Below are 21,364 nucleotides of genomic sequence, written 5' to 3'. Positions count from 1 at the left end.
AACAGCATAACAGCCAATGCACCAGCAGTTGAAATGACCTCTTAACAGAAGGTGAAACTGACCAGTTTAGTTCCACTGCTCTGAAATTGCTTTAAATCCACTAAGTAAATGGCAAAATGGTGAAAAGTAAACTTTTCTATTCACCAGTTTCACTTTAATAATCTCTGGTGGTGTTAGTAGCACCGACAAAATACTTTTCATTGTGACAGCTTCCTTTTTTAACTGAAGCCTTTTTTCTTTGTTCGTTGAACATCAAGTTAGACATTCCAAAAAATAAAGTGAAAAAACAACTAATCAGAGCCACTCTCAGTCTACTTGATTGACTGTCTGTCTGTGCTCTTTGAGTTTCTGTTGCCATAAATTATTCTGTATTCTCCCCTCAGTAAATAAATCAATACAATTCTAAACTCCATGTGGTGGTGCAATTTCAGTTAAATGTCCAACACAAACTTTTTTGTATTGTCTTTTCTTCATTTGATTATGCCACAAAATAAAGAACATGGAGGATCCACTGGATTGATAAATGTTTTGATACCAGTCTAGAGTGTGTGTTTAAAACAGTTGAGAAAACAAGTTGAAAATATATAGGGTATTCACTAGTTATAGAAACAAGTGCACATACCTAGTTAGGGGTCGGGGAGGGCTACAAAAAAACAGAACAGGAAAATCCAGTGAAAAGCAGTACTAAAAATATTTAGTTATTTATTCCTGTGATCAATATAAAATTAATGGTAAAAGTCAGAAGGAGCAAGAATTCCTGGCCCCTCTCCTAAGATTGCCAGTTGTAATGTCGAACCTGTCCTGCAGAAACTTGATTGAAACTTCAGCTACAGTATTAAGAGGCAAAAAACCAAAACTATCACTACATACCTAAATTGAATTAAAAAGGCGGTTTATAAACCAAGAGCAAATAGAACTCTAATTCTTAGTAGAAAATTCTGACTCTACACCAACATGTTAACATCACCAGATTCTCAAAAGAGCCTAAGAAATTTTTTCAAAAGCAAGTTGCAAGAGTATATCCTGAAAATTTGTGGTGTGGTAGTTGTGTAGGATAATGTGTTTCTAAGGTATTAGATAGAATATTTTTTATCGTACTTTTTAGTCATTGGTTACAATATAATCTATTTATAATAGAGATGTTTGACAACTGTAGTTCCATTATGGACTATCGGTCTTTAATTTTGTTGAAACTCAATGACATTTCAGTCCATAGGAGTTTCCTACTTCAAGAATTTAAACTGATGGGATGTAAACCTTAGAAATAATTTCTTACTTTATAGCTGAAGATCAGAAAATGTAGAAAATTAACTTCAGTCATTCTGTTAAATCCACAAAAACTTTTTAAAACTGAAATGTCTTTAATATTCTTTGAGGGGTCTGTGACCCCACAACTGCTCTTGTATAGCATTTTCTGTTTAAATAATTTAATTGGGGGGGGCGGGGGAAGTGGATCATGAAGTAAGGAGTAGTTATATGGCTACTCATTTATTTCCTGATGTAACAGGGTTTATTGAATAGCGTTGCAGGAAGAGTATGTTTATGCTTTTCTATCATAAGGGGTAAAATAAAGAATAGCATCGTAAGTGTGTTAACTAGATAGGGACTCCAGAGCTTCAAGATCAATGAGAATCATGGTTTTGTTAACTTCATCAACATGTTCATTTTTTTCAGCTCCATGTTCATGCATGTCTTTTAACCCGGAAACAAGAAGGCTGTCCGTAGGTCTAGACAATGGTTCAATCTCAGTAAGTACATATAAATAAGATTTCCCATTGAAATACTTCCCTTTTGAGAAGTATGTATATATTATTGTGCTGAGGAATTTTAATTAGCATTGGCTAACTGACAGACTAACATTGATCCTAGATACTAATGACACTGACCGCTCTAGTGCAGAAAACAGAAGACCCATGACAAATTTCAAACTAGCTGCTATATAAACTTGAGTTGGGTTTAGAGGAATTAGGGAACTAAACAAATTGTATGGGTTTACTTGTCCAATAACAAGTTTTTAATTTACCAACTTTGATCAAATTATTAATCACTTGTCTAAATTGGTCTCTGAACACAGCAAATGAGCGTAAAGTTACTCTCAGATCCATATGATGCATCTCAACTCATACAGCTAGCTCTTTATATGGAATGTATAGCACTGTTCCAGAGCACTGTACAAAGACTGGTCCTGATTACCCTCTTGTTAATACAGTGTCATACAGGTGTAATTCTCCTTTGTGAGAGACAGCTTCCTTCCATGGAGTCCGTTCTGATTTACTGCAGTGTGAACGGGTCCATTCTCCTTCAGTAACTTCAGAGATATGTATTCATGCATGTAAAGAGTTCAGAATATTGAAGCAGAGATCTGCCATGTGGATCAGAGGGGTCCCACTATTGCCACTGGATTGTAATTATTATGGAAACTGTTACTTGGGGGTCTGACTAGACTAAGAGCTGTTTTTAGGGGCTCAGGTGGCAGTGGTGGTCAGAGGCATTCTGTCATTCTTTCAAATGAGAATCCTGGTACAGTTATCTGTAGCTTTGACATTTCACGGTCAGACCTTTGCCATGTGCTTTACAGGGGGCCATATCTTAACATTGATTTGGAAGCTGGAACAAGTGCCAAAGTTAGCCCACCTTCTTGGTAAGCATGGTGTCCTATAGAGAGCACAGGACCTGCCCTGGTTACCTGTGAGCTCTCTGGTAGGTTTTAAGGTGCTAGCTTTGCATTATGAAGCCTGAAATGACCTGGGAACGCCTGCCTGAGACTGCATCTCCCCATTATATTCTGCTACAGCTGCAGTCAGCAGAAGTGCAGATGCTAAATCCTCATTAATCTAATACAGAATGAGGGGTGTTCTCTGTAAGGGCTTCAGGGAAGCGTTCCCTCCAGTCTGATTTAGGTTGCATTTGTCGTCTTTCAGCACACACTGCACTTGTTTCACCTGGCCTTTGAGAAGACGGACGGGGTTAATATGCTGACCAGCATAATGGAGTATTGGTATTTTTGCTCCAGAGTGTGTGAAAGGGGGGGTTGATTGAACTGTGTTTTGAGTTTGTAATTCTAAATAATTGACAGGGCACTTGGATCCTCTAGGAGGACACATGTTGTTTATTCTAAAGAAAGTAAATTGAGAAAAAATATGCTGTTTATAATCTAAGAGATTGTATTTTATTGGGTTTGTTGGTATAGGGCTACATCTACACACAGATTCTATTCTATCAGGCTATTTTTTCCTTGTGTTGGCCCTTTAAATGCTCTGCCAGTACCAGCATGTTCTACTAGCAGCAACAGCAAAAATCAGATAGCATACAGATGTTTTGTAATATTCCCCCAACATCTGAATTAGTCAGGCATTCAGAGGAATATCTGATGGCTGCTTTCTGAACCATTAGCAGTTATGTTCTAAAATAATTCTAAAACGTTCTAAAATATAGAACAAAATTTCTGGGAAATATTCCAAGATAACCAACTTTTGACTCAAAGTCCAGACTATTTCAAATGCATCAGTACAGGGCAGGGAAGAAATGCTACTTTCAGAAATAAAGGAAATGTGTTAAAATACTCTCTCTACATGCACTTTTAAAATGAGACTGATTCCAGTAATATGTCTGGCATTTTGGTGAATGGGGTAGTGTATTGTAAGAAGGAGGGTGTTTGTATATAGAGAGGCTGCATTACTGTCAAAATCAGTAGAGGGACAGATGTTCCACCAGAGCTGGTGAAAAAGAGCTGGAAGACTGGTGGCTGAGATGAATTACTGTTATGTTTCCATTTAACTTAACCTCTAGCCAAAAGTTAATTAGAATCGTTCACCCATTTGTCATGGAGTAAAACGAAGTGGATGATAAACTTCCCTCCTTTCGCTCCTAGAAGTGACACAAGTGGTTATTTTCAGCCTTTATAACTTGTCAGCTTGGAAGTTTAAATTTATAAGCAGAACCTTTAGACAAGATGACAGATTATGATTGATTTTAATCACTGCTAGATTGCATACTTCCTTAGGAAATGGTGGCACTTAAAACAAAATCATGTTGTATTTTCTTCTTGTACTCCCATTTTGCAACCCCTTCCCCAAATCTTGGCCTGAAGTGGGGAAAGCTGTCTTTGAAGAGTACTTCTCATTCCATTGCTCACTCCAAATCTTTAGGTCTATTTCAGGTCCCTTAGAAGCTAAGGGACTCTTCCTCCAAAAGCAAACTTTCTGCTCCAACATGAAGGAGAATTAAGCTTTGAAGGAGATGCCAGTCTCCCACGCAAGTGGCTGTGAAGAAGAAACCTCCTTTTTTATAAAGGTATCTTAAAAGCTCTGCCTCCCTTAATGGTAAGGACATTTATACACTATAACTTATTCTCCTACTGTTCTTGTTGCAAGCAAAGATCTTGCATGAACTCAGGGCTTGTCTTCATGAGCACCTAATGCATGGCAGGCTAATATATGGCAGACTTACACTCCAGCTTGATGCAAACTCGGCATTTGTGTGGACGGCAAGCCCTCAGTTGGGCCTCAAGGAAAAGATCCCATCAAACACCCCATTCAGAACAATGACTCTTTACCATCAGGAAGAATTTATCTTAACATCTTCTATCATTTGCTCCTGCTAGATATTTAGAGACTTAGTCGTATGAAGCACTTCCAATGTCTGTAACTGAATAACTGATGATGGCTTGCTCACCCAGATTGTGGCAGTTAGAATATCTCTTTTCTCTAGAGGCAAGAAGATTAAATCGTAGTTTACGTCACCCTCCCACCCTGTTGAGTCGTATTCTGTACAGAATATGATGCTTCAAAACTTGAGATCTTAAACTTTATTTTGTTTCTAGAATATGCCCTGCGAATTCTACTATGCAAACTAGATCAAGGAGACTGTTTTAAACCCAGAATGAAAATCCTACTTCAAATCCAAACTCTGTGCAGCAGCCCCAACTTTCTGCATTTTCTGAAATATTTTAATCCTTAATATCCTTAATCCTGAGCAATATTTTCCGGTTTAAAAAAAAAACCACTTTGATCATCTTTCATAATGTCCCTTGGGGGATAAACAAACCTTACTGTTGACTATGCAATTACAGTTATCTTTTAAAGAGCCTTCATCCTTTTCTAATCCTGAAGCCAATCTGTTTACCCCTGGGGGAATGTACTCACTAACCCACTCCAATAAAAATGCGGTCAGCCACCCTTTTAAATAAGAGTCTAAGATGGAACCTACCTCTGGATATCTGTGTCCAAACTGTATCGTCTGTCAAGTGGGATTATGAGATCCTTGAGCCGAAGTCCATTTTTTCTGCCTCTTCTACAACACTGAACACTCTGTTGGTAGCTAAAATAAATAATGTGTGAGGATAGTAGATTCTGAATCTGCTCATCGGATGTCAAGAGAGTACTATTAGGATGCCTATGTGGCCAAATTCAAGATTTTCAGATGGGAAAAGATTAAAATGAAATTCACAAAGGATGTTACTTTAATTAAAATTTTGAGGGAAAATATTGGCCTCTCTATCTCAACTACTATTCAGAGGTCTATCTGTGGCAATGCTGATGCCTATACTGCACCAAATAAGACAAAATCATTCTTGCCTATTCAAGATTCTTCTCCCCAGTTCATGAAGACTTTTGTAGTGGATTCAGCACTGGAACAGTCTTCCAAGGGAGGCTGTGGACTCCCCATCATTGGAAGCTTTTAAGAACAGATTGGGCAAACATCTATCAGGGATGGTCTGGGGTACATGGTGCTCCCCAAGTGCAGGAGGCTGGACTTAATGACTTCTCAAGGTCCCTTCCAGCCCTACATTTTTATCATTCTGTATCTAAAAACAAATCAGACTGATGTTTGAAGGGTTCATCATAGCAAACAGTGTAGGTAAGAAGAGTCTATCAGACTTCTGAAGAGCCCAATTACCTTGCCAACCAAAAATTTGTTTATAGCAGCAACTTCCATCCTGATAGGCAGTATGTGTAACCAATGTGGGCATTCAGAATTGTAAGTGGATGTGGAAGAACTCTATTTAAACAAACAGCTTTTTGTTTACAACCCATTGTTGCTAGCCACAGAAGAGCAACAATCAGCTATCTTGGGGTCCATCTTTGTCAAATGTATCCGCCTCCGATTTAAGTAGCGATAGGTCCGATCCAGATGCATTTCCCGAAACACACACGCACCTCGAGTGGTCACCTAAGTGTTGCCAATTTAGTTGTTTTCCAACCCCCCCCTGTAAATTCAAACACCTCTTCTAATTTCAATTCCTGGGGAAAGGACTGAGGAAATAACCCTTACAGTTTGTGGCAGATGTGTTCTGAACTTTGTGGGTGACCTCTATCTTTATGATGGACGGAGCCAGAAAGTTGCCTAACAACAACTGGAAATCAGTTGCTTTGACAATAGAACCATATTCCATGAAAATAGCAAACTAATATAGGGTTAGAAAAATGAACATTTACCTTTGTAGAGTTTTTAAAAATAAAATCCAGTGTTCTCAAAGTGGAGACTAAACAAAACATATAGGTGCAGTAGGCATGAATTTTGTGAGCAGGGCACTCTATATTAAAATACCTGTCCATTGGAGCAACCAATTCAATCATTTTTGACAAGGATAGGGGAATGAAAATGCAGTAAAAGAAAACAATGGTCAAAAGTCAGAAGGGAAGCAGAAAATTTAAAAAAAAAATGTTGGGGAAACACCCAAGAATGTATAAAGGAGAATACAAAGCAAGAATGGGATGTAGCTGTGGATTTTGTATGGAAAGGAAGAAAAGATGGGTGAAACACAAAGATAAATACTATGGATTGTGTTCAGGTTAATGGAACCTTCTTTCTTATACATTGCACCTCCTGTTTTTAAGAAAGGAAAAGGGGGTTAAAGTTTGTGTATAATGATAGTTTGTCTATTTTATATCTCTGTGATACTAGCAAATATCTATCCATTGTGTATTAAAGCATAACTAGGTAATCAATACATTGGTAATCCTTATTCCGCTTTCACCTTTGCTAGACAGTGACCATAGTATTCCCTATACCAGAACTCCATAATACTTTGTTACAAAAGCATTTGAAAAGTCTTTCACTGAAGACTAGTGATTAGTATGGTCATGTTTCAGAGTAGCAGCCATGTTAGTCTGTATCTGCAAAAAGAACAGGTGTACTTGTGGCACCTTAGAGTCTAACCAGCTTATTTGAGCATAAGCTTTCGTGGGCTACAGCCCATTTCATCGGATGCATAGAATGGAACATATAGGAATAAGGTGTGTGTGTAAATATATATATATATATATATATATAATATACACATACAGAGAACATGAAAAGGTGGAGTAAGAGGCTAATTAATTAAGATGAGCTATTATCAGCAGGAGAAAAAAACTTTTGTAGTGATAATAAAGATGGCCCATTTAGACAGTTCACAAGAAGGTGTGAGGATACTTAATATGGGGAAATAGATTCAATATGTGTAATGACCCAGCCACTCCCAGTCTCTATTCAAACTCAAGTTAATGGTATCTAGTTTGCATATTAATTCAAGCTCAGTAGTTTCTCGTTGGAGTCAGTTTTTGAAGCTTTTCTGTTGCAAAATTGCCACCTTTAAGTCTGTTACTTAAAGGCCAGAGAGGTTGAAGTGTTCTCCTACCGGATTTTGAATGTTATGATTCCTGATGTCAGATTTGTGTCCATTTATTCTTTTGCCTAGAGACTGTCCAGTTTGGCCAATGTACATGGCAGAGGGGCATTGCTGGCACATGGTGGCATATATCACATTTGTAGATGTGCAGGTGAACAAGCCCCTGATGGCATGGCTAATGTGTTAATGTGTTTGTAACCTTTGACTGACAGGCTGTAATATTCATTAGTCTGACCTCAATTTTAGTGGATCATATCCAGTGCCTTGGTATAATGGCCTCTTTTAGAGGAAGATTGTTCTTTTACTATGGTGAAATGGTTGTCTGAGAGGCATTTTACTGTAGGCTGATTTTGGATTAAAGTGGCCACCATTTTAGAGAGTTAACATAGACCTACAGCTGCTTCACAGTGAGATCTGAGATTACCCTGGTTATTCTGTGAAATTTAGAAGCCGTAGGGAAACATTGGCTTTTTTTAAATAACTAGCAAGTCTCTAGTCAAAAAATGGCTTTTATTATTTTTATATACAATATACTTTGCTTTATAAATAAGATTGTAGCACTAGTCTACCATTCATTGTTTTGGCAGTTCTTGCAAATTGGATACCCCAGTACTCTGTAGCTTTTAAAACTTCATTTATTTTAAACATTTTTACTTATAGTCTCATTTTCCCCCTTACTCTGTGCTACCTTCACCTATTTCAATCTCTATGATCCTCTCCCCTTTCACTGGAGTCACAATAAGGATGATTTTCCCCCCATAGTCACTGTTACACTTTTTTTTTCTCATGAAGTCTCTCAACACTTGCTGTCTTGTGAACTTTTAGCTTTCTCTCACTTGCTCATGGGTGTTGACTAAGCCTGTACCCATTTCATGCACCTACAGTATTCCCCATGAAAGGCCTCCATGAGCTTCAGCCCCAAAGTTATGCCATACTGCCTGAATGCGTCACCTTCACTTGTTTTTTGTCTAGTCCATTATAAGTCACTTTTTTAGTGTCTGTGCCCACCTTCAATCTGAGAATGAATTCATGTGATCCTACCACAAAGCACAATATCTGAGATCTGGGTATTAGGCCACTGCAATCCAGTATCACAAGACTTCTATCTGATTCTTTTCATTGAGGTCAGTTAGTTTCCCATATTTTGATCTGTTCTTTCTCAAAACGCAAGCAGACGAAGGACACCGGTGCTCCCTGTAAATAGTAACGTGCGTGGGGTTTGCTGCTCTGTGTTCCAAAGGCTGGAGACTGTTCCTCGGGTTTTCTTGAATATTGATATTTTCATAAATAGTTTTTAAACTGTTAATGTAGCTGCTGCTGCTGCTTTTTAAAATCAGCACAAACCTGAGCAGCATTGGGAGGCTGACAGCCTCCTCTGATATGAATGCTCCAGCAACTGGCAAAACAAGTGCTTGAGACTGAGGATCCAAACCACTCCTCCTTTCCCACCGAGAGAGAGCTTGTAATAATCCATGGCATCCCACATGTACACAGATGTAACTGTTCACAGCCTCATGTAAACACCAAAGAAGGAGAAATATTGAGTTTAAGGATGGTAAAAGGGGATATAGAATCACCATAAGCAGAAGGAATTATGGCCCTAATATCTATGAAAACTTCCCAACACACAGATCTGTTGAGATTTAAAACTAGATGGAACACAATGAGGAATAATCTATCACTGATAAGGGTTTGGACGAGGGCTGTTGCGTCTCTAAATTGAATTAGAGGTACCTGGGTTCTGACCTATTTTTAACCAGGAGAGGGCAGTAGTACACAGATACACACATTGAATTGAAGCCCCAGTTGGCTTGAGAAGCTAAAGTACTTGGGATGCACTTGATCCCAGGTCTCCCATTCCCTGGCATGCATGTTGTTGGCTAATAGCTAAATCATTAACTTGGGCCAGCTTGCTTTTAAATTTTTTGGTTGCCAGTTTTTCCACCTCCATTTCATTCAAAGTCACTATTGTGAAATCACTTATTGGGCAGATTGCAAAGGTGAAATACTCTGCTAGTAGTCGAATTTACTAGTCAGTTACTTATTTTAAAGGAAACCATTTATTTGTATTGGACAGCAAAATACATATAATAAAGCTAGTGTTGAATTTGAAGTTGGTAGAAATTTTTCATTTTATGTAAATTAAAATAGAGAACAGACTTATATGCAAATATTTCACATTTCTAAACATTATTTTATTTTTACAGGAGTTTATTTTATCAGAAGATTACAACAAGATGACACCAGTGAAAAGTTACCAGGGTAAGAAATGCAATCAGTCTTCGTTAGCAGAGTTATATTTTACATTTGTTAATGTCATCAATTGGTTTTTCAAAAAAACAAACATTTTTCTCTTTTGCCGTAGAAAGGAAGAAAGTGTTATTTCCTATAATTCTTGATTTACTAATATAAAACCTTGGTTTGTCATTGGATTGATACTATACTGTGTTTATGCTGAGGTTACAGCAGTGAAAAAACAATGACTTGTTTAAAATGTTTTAGTCAGAAATGTGTTGGTGTTTTTTTGCCCCTGGACAAATTCTTTAAAATCCAATCTTTCTATCTGAATCTTGGGCAGTCCAGCATATCTAATGAAGTGATCTAAAAATCCTGTCCCCTTTTATCTTAAATTCCCACATATATTTAGAGACCAGTCTCTCATTACATTTTGAAGTATCCATATCTTACTCCGAGATCAAGCAATATTAATCCATACCTTCCACCTAATAGCATTGTAATGTTCACTAGTGGGCTCTTCAAAAAGACCTAGCTGTCCTTACTCTTGTTTGTTAGGTCATAAAAGTGTTTTATACCAGTATTCATCATAAATTCAGTGTCAACGGATGACTATTGTGTAGTCTTTTTATTTTCTTGTATCTCTTCCTTTGACACGTAGGTAATGCTATACTGCATGGTATAAGCATGGTGTTTCCACATAGAAACCTCTAAGGCAGTTAGTGTTCAAAAGATGAATGTGAATTATTTCAAAGTTCTGTGTTTAGAAAGGTTAAAAATAAGACCATCATTCCTTCAAGAGATGGTGCTTTGGGGGTCACTTTGTTGCATAACCCTGAAAGCTTAAAAAGAATCTGGATCTTCAAGAATGAAGATGAAACACACTTTTGTGCTTTTAAAAGTTTTACTTCAGATCGCTTTCACTTAAGCTCTCTGGTGTGTTATCAAGCAAGAAAATATAAGTAGGTTTTGTTAATGTGTACTGTACACAAATAGAATCAAAGTAAGATGTATGTGCATATCTTAAGACTCTGGATTGGTGTTAATTATAAAAAATCTTGTACTGCGTCATATCTTCTGATTAATGTGCTGTTAAGGCCCTGATCCACTTACACACATGCCTTAGTTGATTTAGATTAAAAATGTCTCATTGACCGCAATGGGACAATAAGCTTACATGGATGCTTTGGAGGTTGCAGGATCAGAGCCTAAATGAAATTCATTGGTTGGGGAGATGAATAGTGAGCTGAAATCTTCCTTGTCCTGCTACCCTACCACCTTTCTCAATGCCCATACATGTGTCTACGTTCACGTACACTAATGTGTACATACATATTTCTTGCTATTGCTGAATTAGTGTTCAGTACTGCCATTGCGTGAGAATGCTGCAGTATGATGCAGTGTAACTGATGCAAGGGAAATTCTCATATTTCCCCCACCCATTGCAGCAGGCTTACCAGAGGGGGACCACTCTGTGTATCTCAGTGAGATCAATAGATGAAGGCTGGCGCTTCTGACCAATTAAGTACAGGGCGTATTGCCTTAAAAAAAAAAAATTCAGTCAGTCTTATGTGCTCTCAGTCCCATTTTCATGGTTACAAGATGGGTTTGGAAGCCTATAGGAATAGGAGCGGTCCAAACTCTATTGCAGGTTGGAGCAAATGCAGCTGGATGGGACATGTTCCTGGTACAGCTTAAGTTTTAGCCCATTTGCTACAGAAGTTTGGAGGCCACTGTTAGAGACACGTGTGTTAACTGTGTTACCAGGCCATGAGGAACCTGACCTTGAAAAGTGGGGAATCTAGTGACAGATGTTTACACAGATTTTACACCCTTGACTAGAACTAATTCCTCCATAGGATTCAACAGACAGTATGCATATTTTGTGTAGTGTATGCAACAACAAAAATCTGCCAGTCTTTATTAGAGGATTGTGTTGTGAGTAATTTTGCTTTTTTTTTTAAAATCTGTTTAGAAAACAGCTGTAAAGATATTTGATCTCTGTCCAGTGTCAACTTTCACATAAACTGATACGAGCAGCCTGCTTTGCCTGACGTATGTCTCAAGGTCCTAGAACTGTAGTAAACCAGTAGGTTTGTGTATTGAGGAATATGGCATTCACTGTTATGATACAGCTGGGAATACATCTGTAAGGTTTTTTTTTTCAAACCACTTTTTTTTACTTAAATCAGCACTTCACAGTTCAGCCCAGAGGTCACTGATTTAAAGAATCAATGATAGGTAGAGCTCCGTTTCTTAGGTTAAAAGCTCTTGAGGGTTTTATTTATGTAGGAGTACAAATCTATTTGTTCAGCTGTTTTATTGATACTGACCAGCTGTGATCTTTATATAGCACATTTTCCAACATCCTATTTCAGTAATTTTCCTGTGTCATATGTGTGCGCAGTTTTCACCTGTACTGTTTCCATCTCACCTGTAACATCAAGTGGTCGGACAGCATACCAAACATCAAAGTCCTGGCGGTGCCCCTGCACGACTAGCATTGAATCTGTGATCATAGAGGGGCAACTTGGCTGGTCTGGTCACCTCGTGTGCCTGGATGATATGACTCCCCAAAGCCATGTTTTATGGACAGTTGAAAACGGGAGCACATGTGCTAGGAGGCCAGTGAAAGTGAAAAAGCACAGTCTCAAAGCTGACCTAAAGGCTGACCAAGTCAACACAAATGCAGAGGAAACTGCTGCTGCCAATAGCAGCAGGCCTATTGGTCTGCCATTAAAGCCATGGAGAACAGCAGAACAGAAAACGACAAAGATAGGTGGGAGTAAAGAAAGGCTGTGGCAAAAACATGCAGCCACATCTGCCTGGCGTGCGGACTCATTTGCAGATCCCTCATCGGCTTCCATTCGCACAAGGAGATGCACTGAAACAAACTGACTGATTTGTCATCTGTGACCAGGATTCCAACAGTGTGTGCACAGTGCTAAAAGTGCTTCTTTAGTTTAAGGCTGTGTCTACGCTAAATCTTCAGAAAACCTGTAATTGCACTTCCACCTGTGCAGTCCCACCAGTGATAGTAATGGTGGGAGTGTAGACAGGGCATGGGCATTTGTACCACTATGTTATCTAAGCCTGCTCAGTAGGTCTAAAAATCCCAGCCTTGAGCCCTGCCCATGCTAGCATTACCAGTGGTGATACTACAATGATGGGATTTTTCCTGAACAATGCAAGTGTAAGCAAAAGTATATGACAGTAGAACCGCAGAGTTATGAACACCTCAGGAATGGAGGTTGTTCGTAACTCTGAAATGTTCATAACCAGGGCCATCCCTACCCATGCGCAAAGTACGCAGCTGCGTAGGGCACCAGGAAATTTGGGGCACCACATTTCCTGCTACCCTGCGCAGCTGCATACTGCTCCGCCCCAGCCCCGCCCCCACTCTCCTGAGGACTACAGCAGGTGTCGGGCCTGCACTCCCTGGTGGTAAGTAGAGCGACCCGGCCCCAGCCTGCTCCACTCCGCCAGCGAGTGCTGGGGGGCGGTTTCCCCCCTTCTCCCCAGTTTCTTCCCCCCCACGGAGGCCTGGGGGGCTGCGTAGGGCACCAAAATGGCTAGGGGTAGCCCTGTTCATAACTCTGAACATTTTTAAAATGTTACACTGTTTACAACTGAACATTGACTTAATACAGCTTTAAAATTTTACTAAGAAGAAAAATGCTGCTTTCCCTTTATTTTTTAGTAGTTTACATTTAACACAGTACTGCATTTACTTTTTTTTTTTTTTTTTTTTTTTGCGGGGGGGGGGTCTCTGCTGCTGCCTGATTGCATACTTCCAGTTCCAAATGAGGTGTGTGGTTGACTAACTCTGGTGTTCATAGCTCTGAGGTTCTACTGTATCATACAGACATAAGGCTGGCAAGATTGGGCCGTTACATATGTAGTTAGTCACATGGCCAATCCTGTTAGGACATCAGTTAGGCTTACAGGTGTGAATAAAGGCTTACAGGATTGGATCCTAGAACTGGTTTGGTGGGATGGGATTAATGTTCATGGATTTTTTTGGGTAGCAGATGAGTGACTCTTTTCAATGTTATATGTGTGTGTTGTTGTTGTTTTTCTGCTTGATTTTCCAGCTCACCAAGGCAGGGTTATAATGATTCTATTTGTCCTGGAGATGGAATGGGTGTTAAGCACGGGACAGGACAAGCAATTCACATGGCACTGCTCGGAGAGTGGGCAGCGGCTCGGAGGGTATCGCACCAGCGCGGGGGCCTGCGGCCTGCAGTATCCTTTGTTAACACCTTAGCTTTTCTCTGATTCTTTTGTCTTTGGTATGTCTTTGTTTAAAACAGCCATTTTCAGGCCTCCATCATCTTACCCATCTACATTCAAAACCTTATAAGGAAATAATTTTTAAAACTCAGTTAAAAATTGTCAGCCCTTATAGCTTTGTCCTCTTTATACATGAGGTATATTTAGATTTAAACATTTATTTTTAAAAACTCCATGACCTATTCATTCTTAAAAGCTACATCCTATTGTGGTCTCCTTTGTAAAATAGAGATTGATGGGAGCTTCCTTTAAAACACGCTTTTTCTTTTGGGAATTATAATAGCAGCAAAGTAGGTCAGTGATCGGGTCCGTGTGTGTGTGTGTTTGTGCACACGCATGGCAAAAATTAAATGACCTAATATGAAATAATGAGCACACATCCTCTACCTTGGAACAGAACAGTATGCTTTTGAAATGTGGGCTCAGCTGGAGAGTAAATGATTCCTAAAATGTTATTCACAAACAGGTTAATTCTCCAAGATCTGCCCCTCTCTGCCTGACAAAAGAAATGTCGACTCTCTCCTTTGATCAGTGATACATTGTAAGTTTAAAAACTGTCTTTTAGAAAGACTGACACAAAGGAGATTTCAGTCAGTTGTTAGTGAAACTGTACTCTGATAGTGTCTACAGCGCAGTAACTGCTCATTTTACTAGTTCATGAGAACCTAAAGATCAAATTGACTTGAAACCAATTTCTGTACAAATAAGTGAAATTGACCAGCCTTTTTGCCCTGTCCAGGCTGAGTGAAATGCAAAAAAAGTGTAAATAGTGAAGAATAAATTCCACTTCTAAAATATTTGCCCTCATTAGTGTTAAGTGTTGATTAACACAGGATCTTGTTGTCCTTTCTGCTGGATGGTTCCCTTTGGGGGTCTGGGAACTCTTCCCACAGCTTGGATACCATTTGAACTGGACCCTTAGATCATGTCAGAACGGCCGCTCCTCTGTTTGTATTAACACCAACAAATATAAGTAATAGGCTGGTAGCACTAACAACCCCTTTACCCTGTTAATTCCAGACTCTGTTGTCTGCTGTGCCTCTTGAATTCAGAGTACATAGTTCTTTACGTATGTCTACATTGCAGAAAAAAAAACACCCGACAGCAGAGAGAGACTCAGAGCCTGGGTCTATAGACTCACATTTGTAGGGTTTGCATTGCGGTGCTAACAATAGCCATGTAGACATTCCTGCTTGGGCTGGTGTTCAGGTCTGAAATTCAACCCCCTTCCCAGGCTTCAGAGACCAAGCTCCAACCCGAGCAGGAACGTCTGTGCAGCTATTTTTAGCACCGTAGCACAAGCCCAAGTCTGTACCTGGCTCTGAGACTCATTGTTATGGGTTTTTTGCTGTGTGAATGTACCCTTTGATTACAAAAGACATTTGTGCAATGCAGCCTGTCAATGCTAATAACCCATTCCTCAAATATCTGAAGTGCAACTAAAATTAGATTGAGGGGATATAACCTGTCAAAACGGATTATTCCAGTAATTGATTGTAATCTCGCCATGTTTAGACCACACTTCAGGATGCACCTGTTCAAACTGGCAATTCCCCAAATATGTCATAAGACACAAAGCAGGTCTCTCAAAGAACAGCCACTGTCACCTACTTGAAACCATTTTAGAAGGAGGGAGGAGTCCTCTTCCTAGAGGTAACTGATGTGTCTATTTAAACAAAAAATCGAGTAACTGCTATGTAACTTCATAAAAATGCAACATAGTCTTATAGATACATCCCAGAATTCAGAACCGCTGTCTAGCCTTTATAAAAGATTCCTCAATGCTTTCAATCAGATTTGATGTTGAGACCCGCCATGTGTTTATAGGTGATCATTCTGGGCAGGTAACGATTCTCAAACTAGAGCAAGAGAACTGCAGCCTTGTCACAACATTTAAGGGACATACAGGTAAAGTTTAAGGTTAAATAATCCTCTCTGGTTCTTCATATAGGCTCTGCATTACCATGGGATGAACTTTTTGAAATTTGTAAGCAGCTGTGATGGTTTGAATTGAAATGTCTGTATTTTGGGGATCACAATAGATGAGCTTAAACTGTCAACAGGTAAAGGGTGGTAATCCTGTATTACTAAAAACAGGAGAGAAGCCAGACTTAAATGGTGAAAATTCTGCACCTTAATTAAAGTACTTTGGTGGGAAAGTGCTGCAACAACTAAAGCCCTGATAGAGGAAGACCTTAGTAGATAAAGTCCTGATCCTGCTAACACATGCATGTGAGGATTCCCATTTGTAGTCAATTGAACTGCTTAAGGTTTAGAATGCTATGCGCAGTGTTTCCAGGATGTGACAAGAAGCATGTAACGAGTCGATGTTTAAAAGTACAGTACACATTGCAGGAGTTGACTGGTCACTTGGCTCTTGGGGCTCTCTTACAAAACACTTAAAAGCATTGTCCTTGTGGTTGGTGTGTCAGCCCACCATATAACAGGTGCCTCTGGAGAGGGGGGTTGATAGCTCATTCTTGATTGATCAAATTCTTTTTCCCCTATGGCCATTCTTTGGCCTCAGTGGACCTCCATATTGGCCTACCACTCCACTTCAAACCAGTCAGCTTTATTAGCTTGACAACCCTCAGATTTATTAGCTTTGAGGCAAGGCTGCTCAGTTCTCATGCTGCAATTTTTGTGGTGGCATCGCCTCTCATTACTCCCCAGTGTCTCCACTGTTAATCACAAACTCCGCCTGCAAGGTGTGGAGATGGGTGGCCACACAGCAGCTCTTTGACCACTCATGAGGTGACTTCGTATCCCAGGACTTGTTTACCATTCACTGGGCTCAGCCTGCATGAGCTACAGAGCTGGGACTGGGCTCTGCACCAACAGAAACACAGGATTAGAATTTGGCTCTGGTTTCCTAGGCTTTTCAGTGGGGCTCATTCTGTGCCAGACCTTTCAGCTGGGAAGTCCTGCAGTGTGGAGGTGCACGTGCAGGGTGTGTTGGATGTGTTTAAACTTAAGTCACATCTCTTTAAATTGTTGAGATTCACTTCTTATTACATTCTTCCCTTCCACTTTCATTTGTAATTAAATAACTGTACTGTCTTTCTCCTGTTTTAGGTGGTGTCACTGCACTTTGTTGGGACCCAGTGCAGCGAGTTTTGTTCTCAGGCAGTTCAGATCATTCCATTATTATGTGGGACATAGGAGGAAGAAAAGGAACAGCCATTGAATTACAAGGACACAAGTATGTTTGAAGAGTTTTTCCTTCTCCTGTGTTTAGGGGAGAAAAACAAAATGCAGGAGCCACACTTGGAAGCAGAACCAAGGAGTATATTCTTATGTCTATGCATGGGATTTATGTGAGACTCCCTGTATCTTTGTATATTACCAGTATTAACTACATTTAATGAGAGGTTGTTTTCCCCATAGGGTTGTATCTTCCCCCCTTGAGGGAACACAGGATTCAGAGTACCAGCCTCTTTAACTCCATGCTAACCAAGTATTTTTTTAATGTGAATGTATGTAGAATCCATGCTGTACCCAGGGTGCTCTGTCTAATTAGCCATCATTTGTCAACGTGTTAAATGCGCGTTCCTAAGCATCAGCAACTGAGCAAGGCAGAACTGGCTCCTGCTGTTGTAAAGGGGAATACGCTAGAGGTACGAACCAGACTTAATAGACCCAGAGAGGAGAGGATGACTTGGTATTTGTGGTCTAACACAATATTAAAGACTAATTTCACACATGCTTGCTTTTCCTACCATTGAATTACTGTGACTGTGCAGACTGACTGTTCAAAAGCACTTTCTGTTTGGCTGGTTGGGCTACCTTGATTTCGTGGTTCTGTACCACTCCAGCAGTGCATGCCTGGGACTTCCTCACTGAAACACTCAGTCATTATGCCTATTTATATTAAAGCCGACTGCTGCATGCCCTGCTGTGGCTTATTGTTGTAGCGTCACAGCATCTAACACGCAGGCAAACCTCTGTATCTTATTTGCAATATGACAGTGTTGGAGAACGTGCTGGTTCAGTGATGTAATGCATTGCATTAGATAGAACCACAGTAAAGATAGCATTTCCACACAATGCTGCCTTTGAATTGGTAAGTTATAGATATGCAGTAGTGTGGCGCTGTTCTAAATTGCCTTCTAAAAGCATTGCTACATAGAGGAGCATCCATATACAAGATAAGGGACCAGTATTAAAGCACTTCTCAGTGTGAGCCTGGCTTGGTGTCAAGCAGTGCTGGTGCCAAAGTGTGGGGTGAAGATTCTGACCTAATGTCAGTGTGCTAAACCACCCCCATCTTGAAGATCCATTTCTTCTGGAGCCCCCCCGCCCACCCACCCCCAGACCAGTGCAAGAAAACAAAGTGAGCTCAAGTAATTCCTTCCCCCTTGTTATCAGTGTCTTCTTTCTGTGCCTGTCTCCTAGATAGTAAGTCTTCTGGGCCTTGATATTTCTCTCTCCTATAGAGCTGAGCACACTTTTTTCATGCTTGACAAAGAATGATAAAAGGAGGAATAGTCCATTTTTCTAAAAACCTTTAATCTTAAAATGTTGGGAAGATCTGGGGCAGCAGCCTTATCAGTTCTGTTCTATTTGAAATTCTTTTCATTTGTTAGTGTTAGATTCGAATGCTCACAGCAGCACCTTAGGAAGTATTTTTCTCTTCAAGTTGCCAGATAACGCTGGGTTTTTCATTGCTTCGTTCACAGGCACCGTGTGGGGATTTAACAAATTAACCAATAACTGACACATTTGTTCTGAGAGAGAGCGAGCACTTTACCATAGTGCTTATAGGTATTTGGGACTATGTTCTCAGAGGTCATTCAATTACAATGCAACCATGGCTTTCAGGGAAGCTAAGATCTCCAACCTAATTAACTGGAAAAGCAATAGTTATGTCTGGAAACTAATCTTGTTTTAAGTCCTCCTCTAATAAGTGGTGCACTACCCAATGGGGACCAAATTGACAGCACATAGTACAGTACATAATATATAATCTACTAATTGGAATTGTAGGACTAGTGAATTTTATACATGAATGAGCTGAGAGAGAAAAATATGGCAAACTAGTTTACTTTGCCTTGGGTCATATCTTTAAACCTTTGACTAACTGATGTATGTTTCTTTTGCAGCGATAAAGTTCAGTGTGTCTCCTATGCTCCCCACACAAGACAGCTCATCTCTTGTGGCGCAGATGGTGGAATTGTTATCTGGAATATGGATGTTGAGAGACAGGAGGTAGATATCTATCTCTTGCTCATCCTCTAAGAAGCTGGGGCCTTTCTAAAGCATGTAATTTTGAATCTGATTGGTATCTTTTTAAAGGTTAGAAAATAAACTAGTGTTTTAGGAATGCTCCAGTTATACATGTGAAGATGTATGGCTTTGTGTGTGATCTAGTGGTTCAGGGTAGTTATGTAGCGGGGAGTTTGTGTTTTATGTATTTTACTAAATAGTTTGTGCTCTGAGTGCTCTGAAAAGTGACTCTCTGAAGCAGGCATCGTGATGTGTTCTGCTTGTGTTTTTCAGTGACTCCATAGGATTTAGTTACAAGTGTGCAAAATGGGATTTTTGTTCTCTTATGCATCAAAATGATTGTTTAAATTTCAGTCAGTTACACTTGTGCAAAACTTAGTGGTAGTGGGATTACACCAAAGGCCTAATGTAATGTTTTAGCAATGATGGGGGTGGGGGAGGAAACCCTAGTGAATCAGATCTCAATTAGTTTCCAGGGCTGTCAGTTTACAAGTAAAAGGATGGATGTTTGATTTTTAAACAGCTGGTTCTGGAAACTCAGATTGCCATTTGAGTTGGGTTTTTTTCCCTACCTTTGCCAAAAATCACTAAACTAGGCCCTGGGTTACAAATGGGTAGTCCCACTACTGCTAATAGTTTTGGACAGGTGTAACTGATTGGCAATTAATAAACAATTACTTTGATGCATAAGAGAATAGAATCCTCCTTGCACACTCATAACGTATTGGATCTCTATGGCTAACAACATAAAAAGTAGTAAAACCTTACTCTGTGCTTTATGTAGGCTTGAGAGCAGCCTAAGTTCTGTAGTCTCTGTAGCTGTAACAGTGCTGACCCTTAGGTGTAGACAAGGACATGCAGGGTTTGCACTTCCTTGTAACTGGGGTAAACTCCGAATAAATCAATCATTGCAAACTTCAGTTTGTCCTTGTCTACGTAACTACACTTAACTGCTGAATTGGCCCATTTCTGGAGTGTAGACAAGGCCTTAGTCACTAAAGTAAGGTCATCTTGATCTTCAACTATTAGCGGTAGATATGTCCAATGGCCTGCGATGGGATGTTAGATGGGGTGGGATCTAAGTTACTACAAAGAATTCTTTCCTGGGTGTCTGGCTGGTGAGTCTTGCCCACATGCTCAGGGTTTAGCTGATTGCCATATTTGGGGTCGGGAAGGAATTTTCCTCCAGGGCAGATTGGCAGAAACCCTGGGGTTTTTTCCCCTTCCTCTGCAGTGTGGGGCACGGGTCACTTGCTGGAGGATTCTCTGCTCCTTGAAGTCTTTAAACCACGATTTGAGGACTTCAATAGCTCAGGCATAGGTGAGAGGTTTTTTGCAGGAGTGGGTGGGTGAGATTCTGTGGCCTGCGTTGTGCAGGAGGTCAGACTAGACGATCATAATGGTCCCTTCTGACCTTAAAATCTATGATTCTATGTGACTGAATGCCTGCAATGGGCAGTTCTGAGTTACATGATGGCATTGTTAGTCATTCTGTAGTGTGGAACTACACTTGAAAGGGACACAACCCACATAAAAACCTCACTTCTGTGGGATTTTTTTTTCACTACTCTCGTTACTAATGACACCTGAGATTGCTGTACTACTGTCAGCTATAACTTTTGCACCCACTACCTGTCTGACTATTACTTGTTGTTCTACCATATGTGGAATATACAGAGGGACCACCACCTGAAGAAGAAAGTCATCACCTCCAGATGACTGGAGGTTCTTCATGTGTGGTCCCTATCTGTATTTGCTACCCATCTTCCGTTCCCTCTGTAGCCGATTGATTGATTGATTGATTGAACTGTGGTAAGAATGGAAAACTGGAGAAATGTCAGTCTGTACCACCTTTTGTGCCTGTGGCTCAGAGCATGAGGAGGCCAATGGACACTGCTTGCAAAAAAAATTACTCGGGCGCACATGCATATCCCATGTGTGGAATGCAGATAGGGACCACACATCTCAAAGAGCCTCCAGTCCCAGGTAACTCACTGC

At 40.1% G+C, this 21,364-nt stretch overlaps 1 protein-coding gene across 3 annotated transcripts in view; it reads left to right on the top strand.

The window, feature by feature from the left end:
- The window catches only part of WDFY2 (WD repeat and FYVE domain containing 2), a 145,812-nt gene that overhangs the window by 71,593 nt on the left and 52,855 nt on the right, over positions 1-21,364 (top strand). For all 3 annotated transcript variants that reach the window (XR_012640490.1, XM_074960303.1, XM_074960290.1), the window contains exons 3-8: positions 1,675-1,748; positions 9,820-9,874; positions 13,942-14,092; positions 15,936-16,048; positions 17,216-17,342; positions 19,243-19,348. Coding sequence is in view for 2 of the 3 variants with exons in the window: in XM_074960303.1 (XP_074816404.1) it covers positions 1,675-1,748; positions 9,820-9,874; positions 13,942-14,092; positions 15,936-16,048; positions 17,216-17,342; positions 19,243-19,348 (626 nt within the window). In the remaining variant the exon portion in view is untranslated. The remainder of the gene's footprint in view (positions 1-1,674; positions 1,749-9,819; positions 9,875-13,941; positions 14,093-15,935; positions 16,049-17,215; positions 17,343-19,242; positions 19,349-21,364) is intronic.

The sequence above is a fragment of the Natator depressus genome, chromosome 1 (assembly GCF_965152275.1).
Source record: "Natator depressus isolate rNatDep1 chromosome 1, rNatDep2.hap1, whole genome shotgun sequence".
Taxonomy (NCBI): Eukaryota; Metazoa; Chordata; order Testudines; family Cheloniidae; genus Natator; species Natator depressus.
Note: the sequence above shows the minus strand (reverse complement) of the source record. Positions and strands in the feature narration are given on the sequence as shown.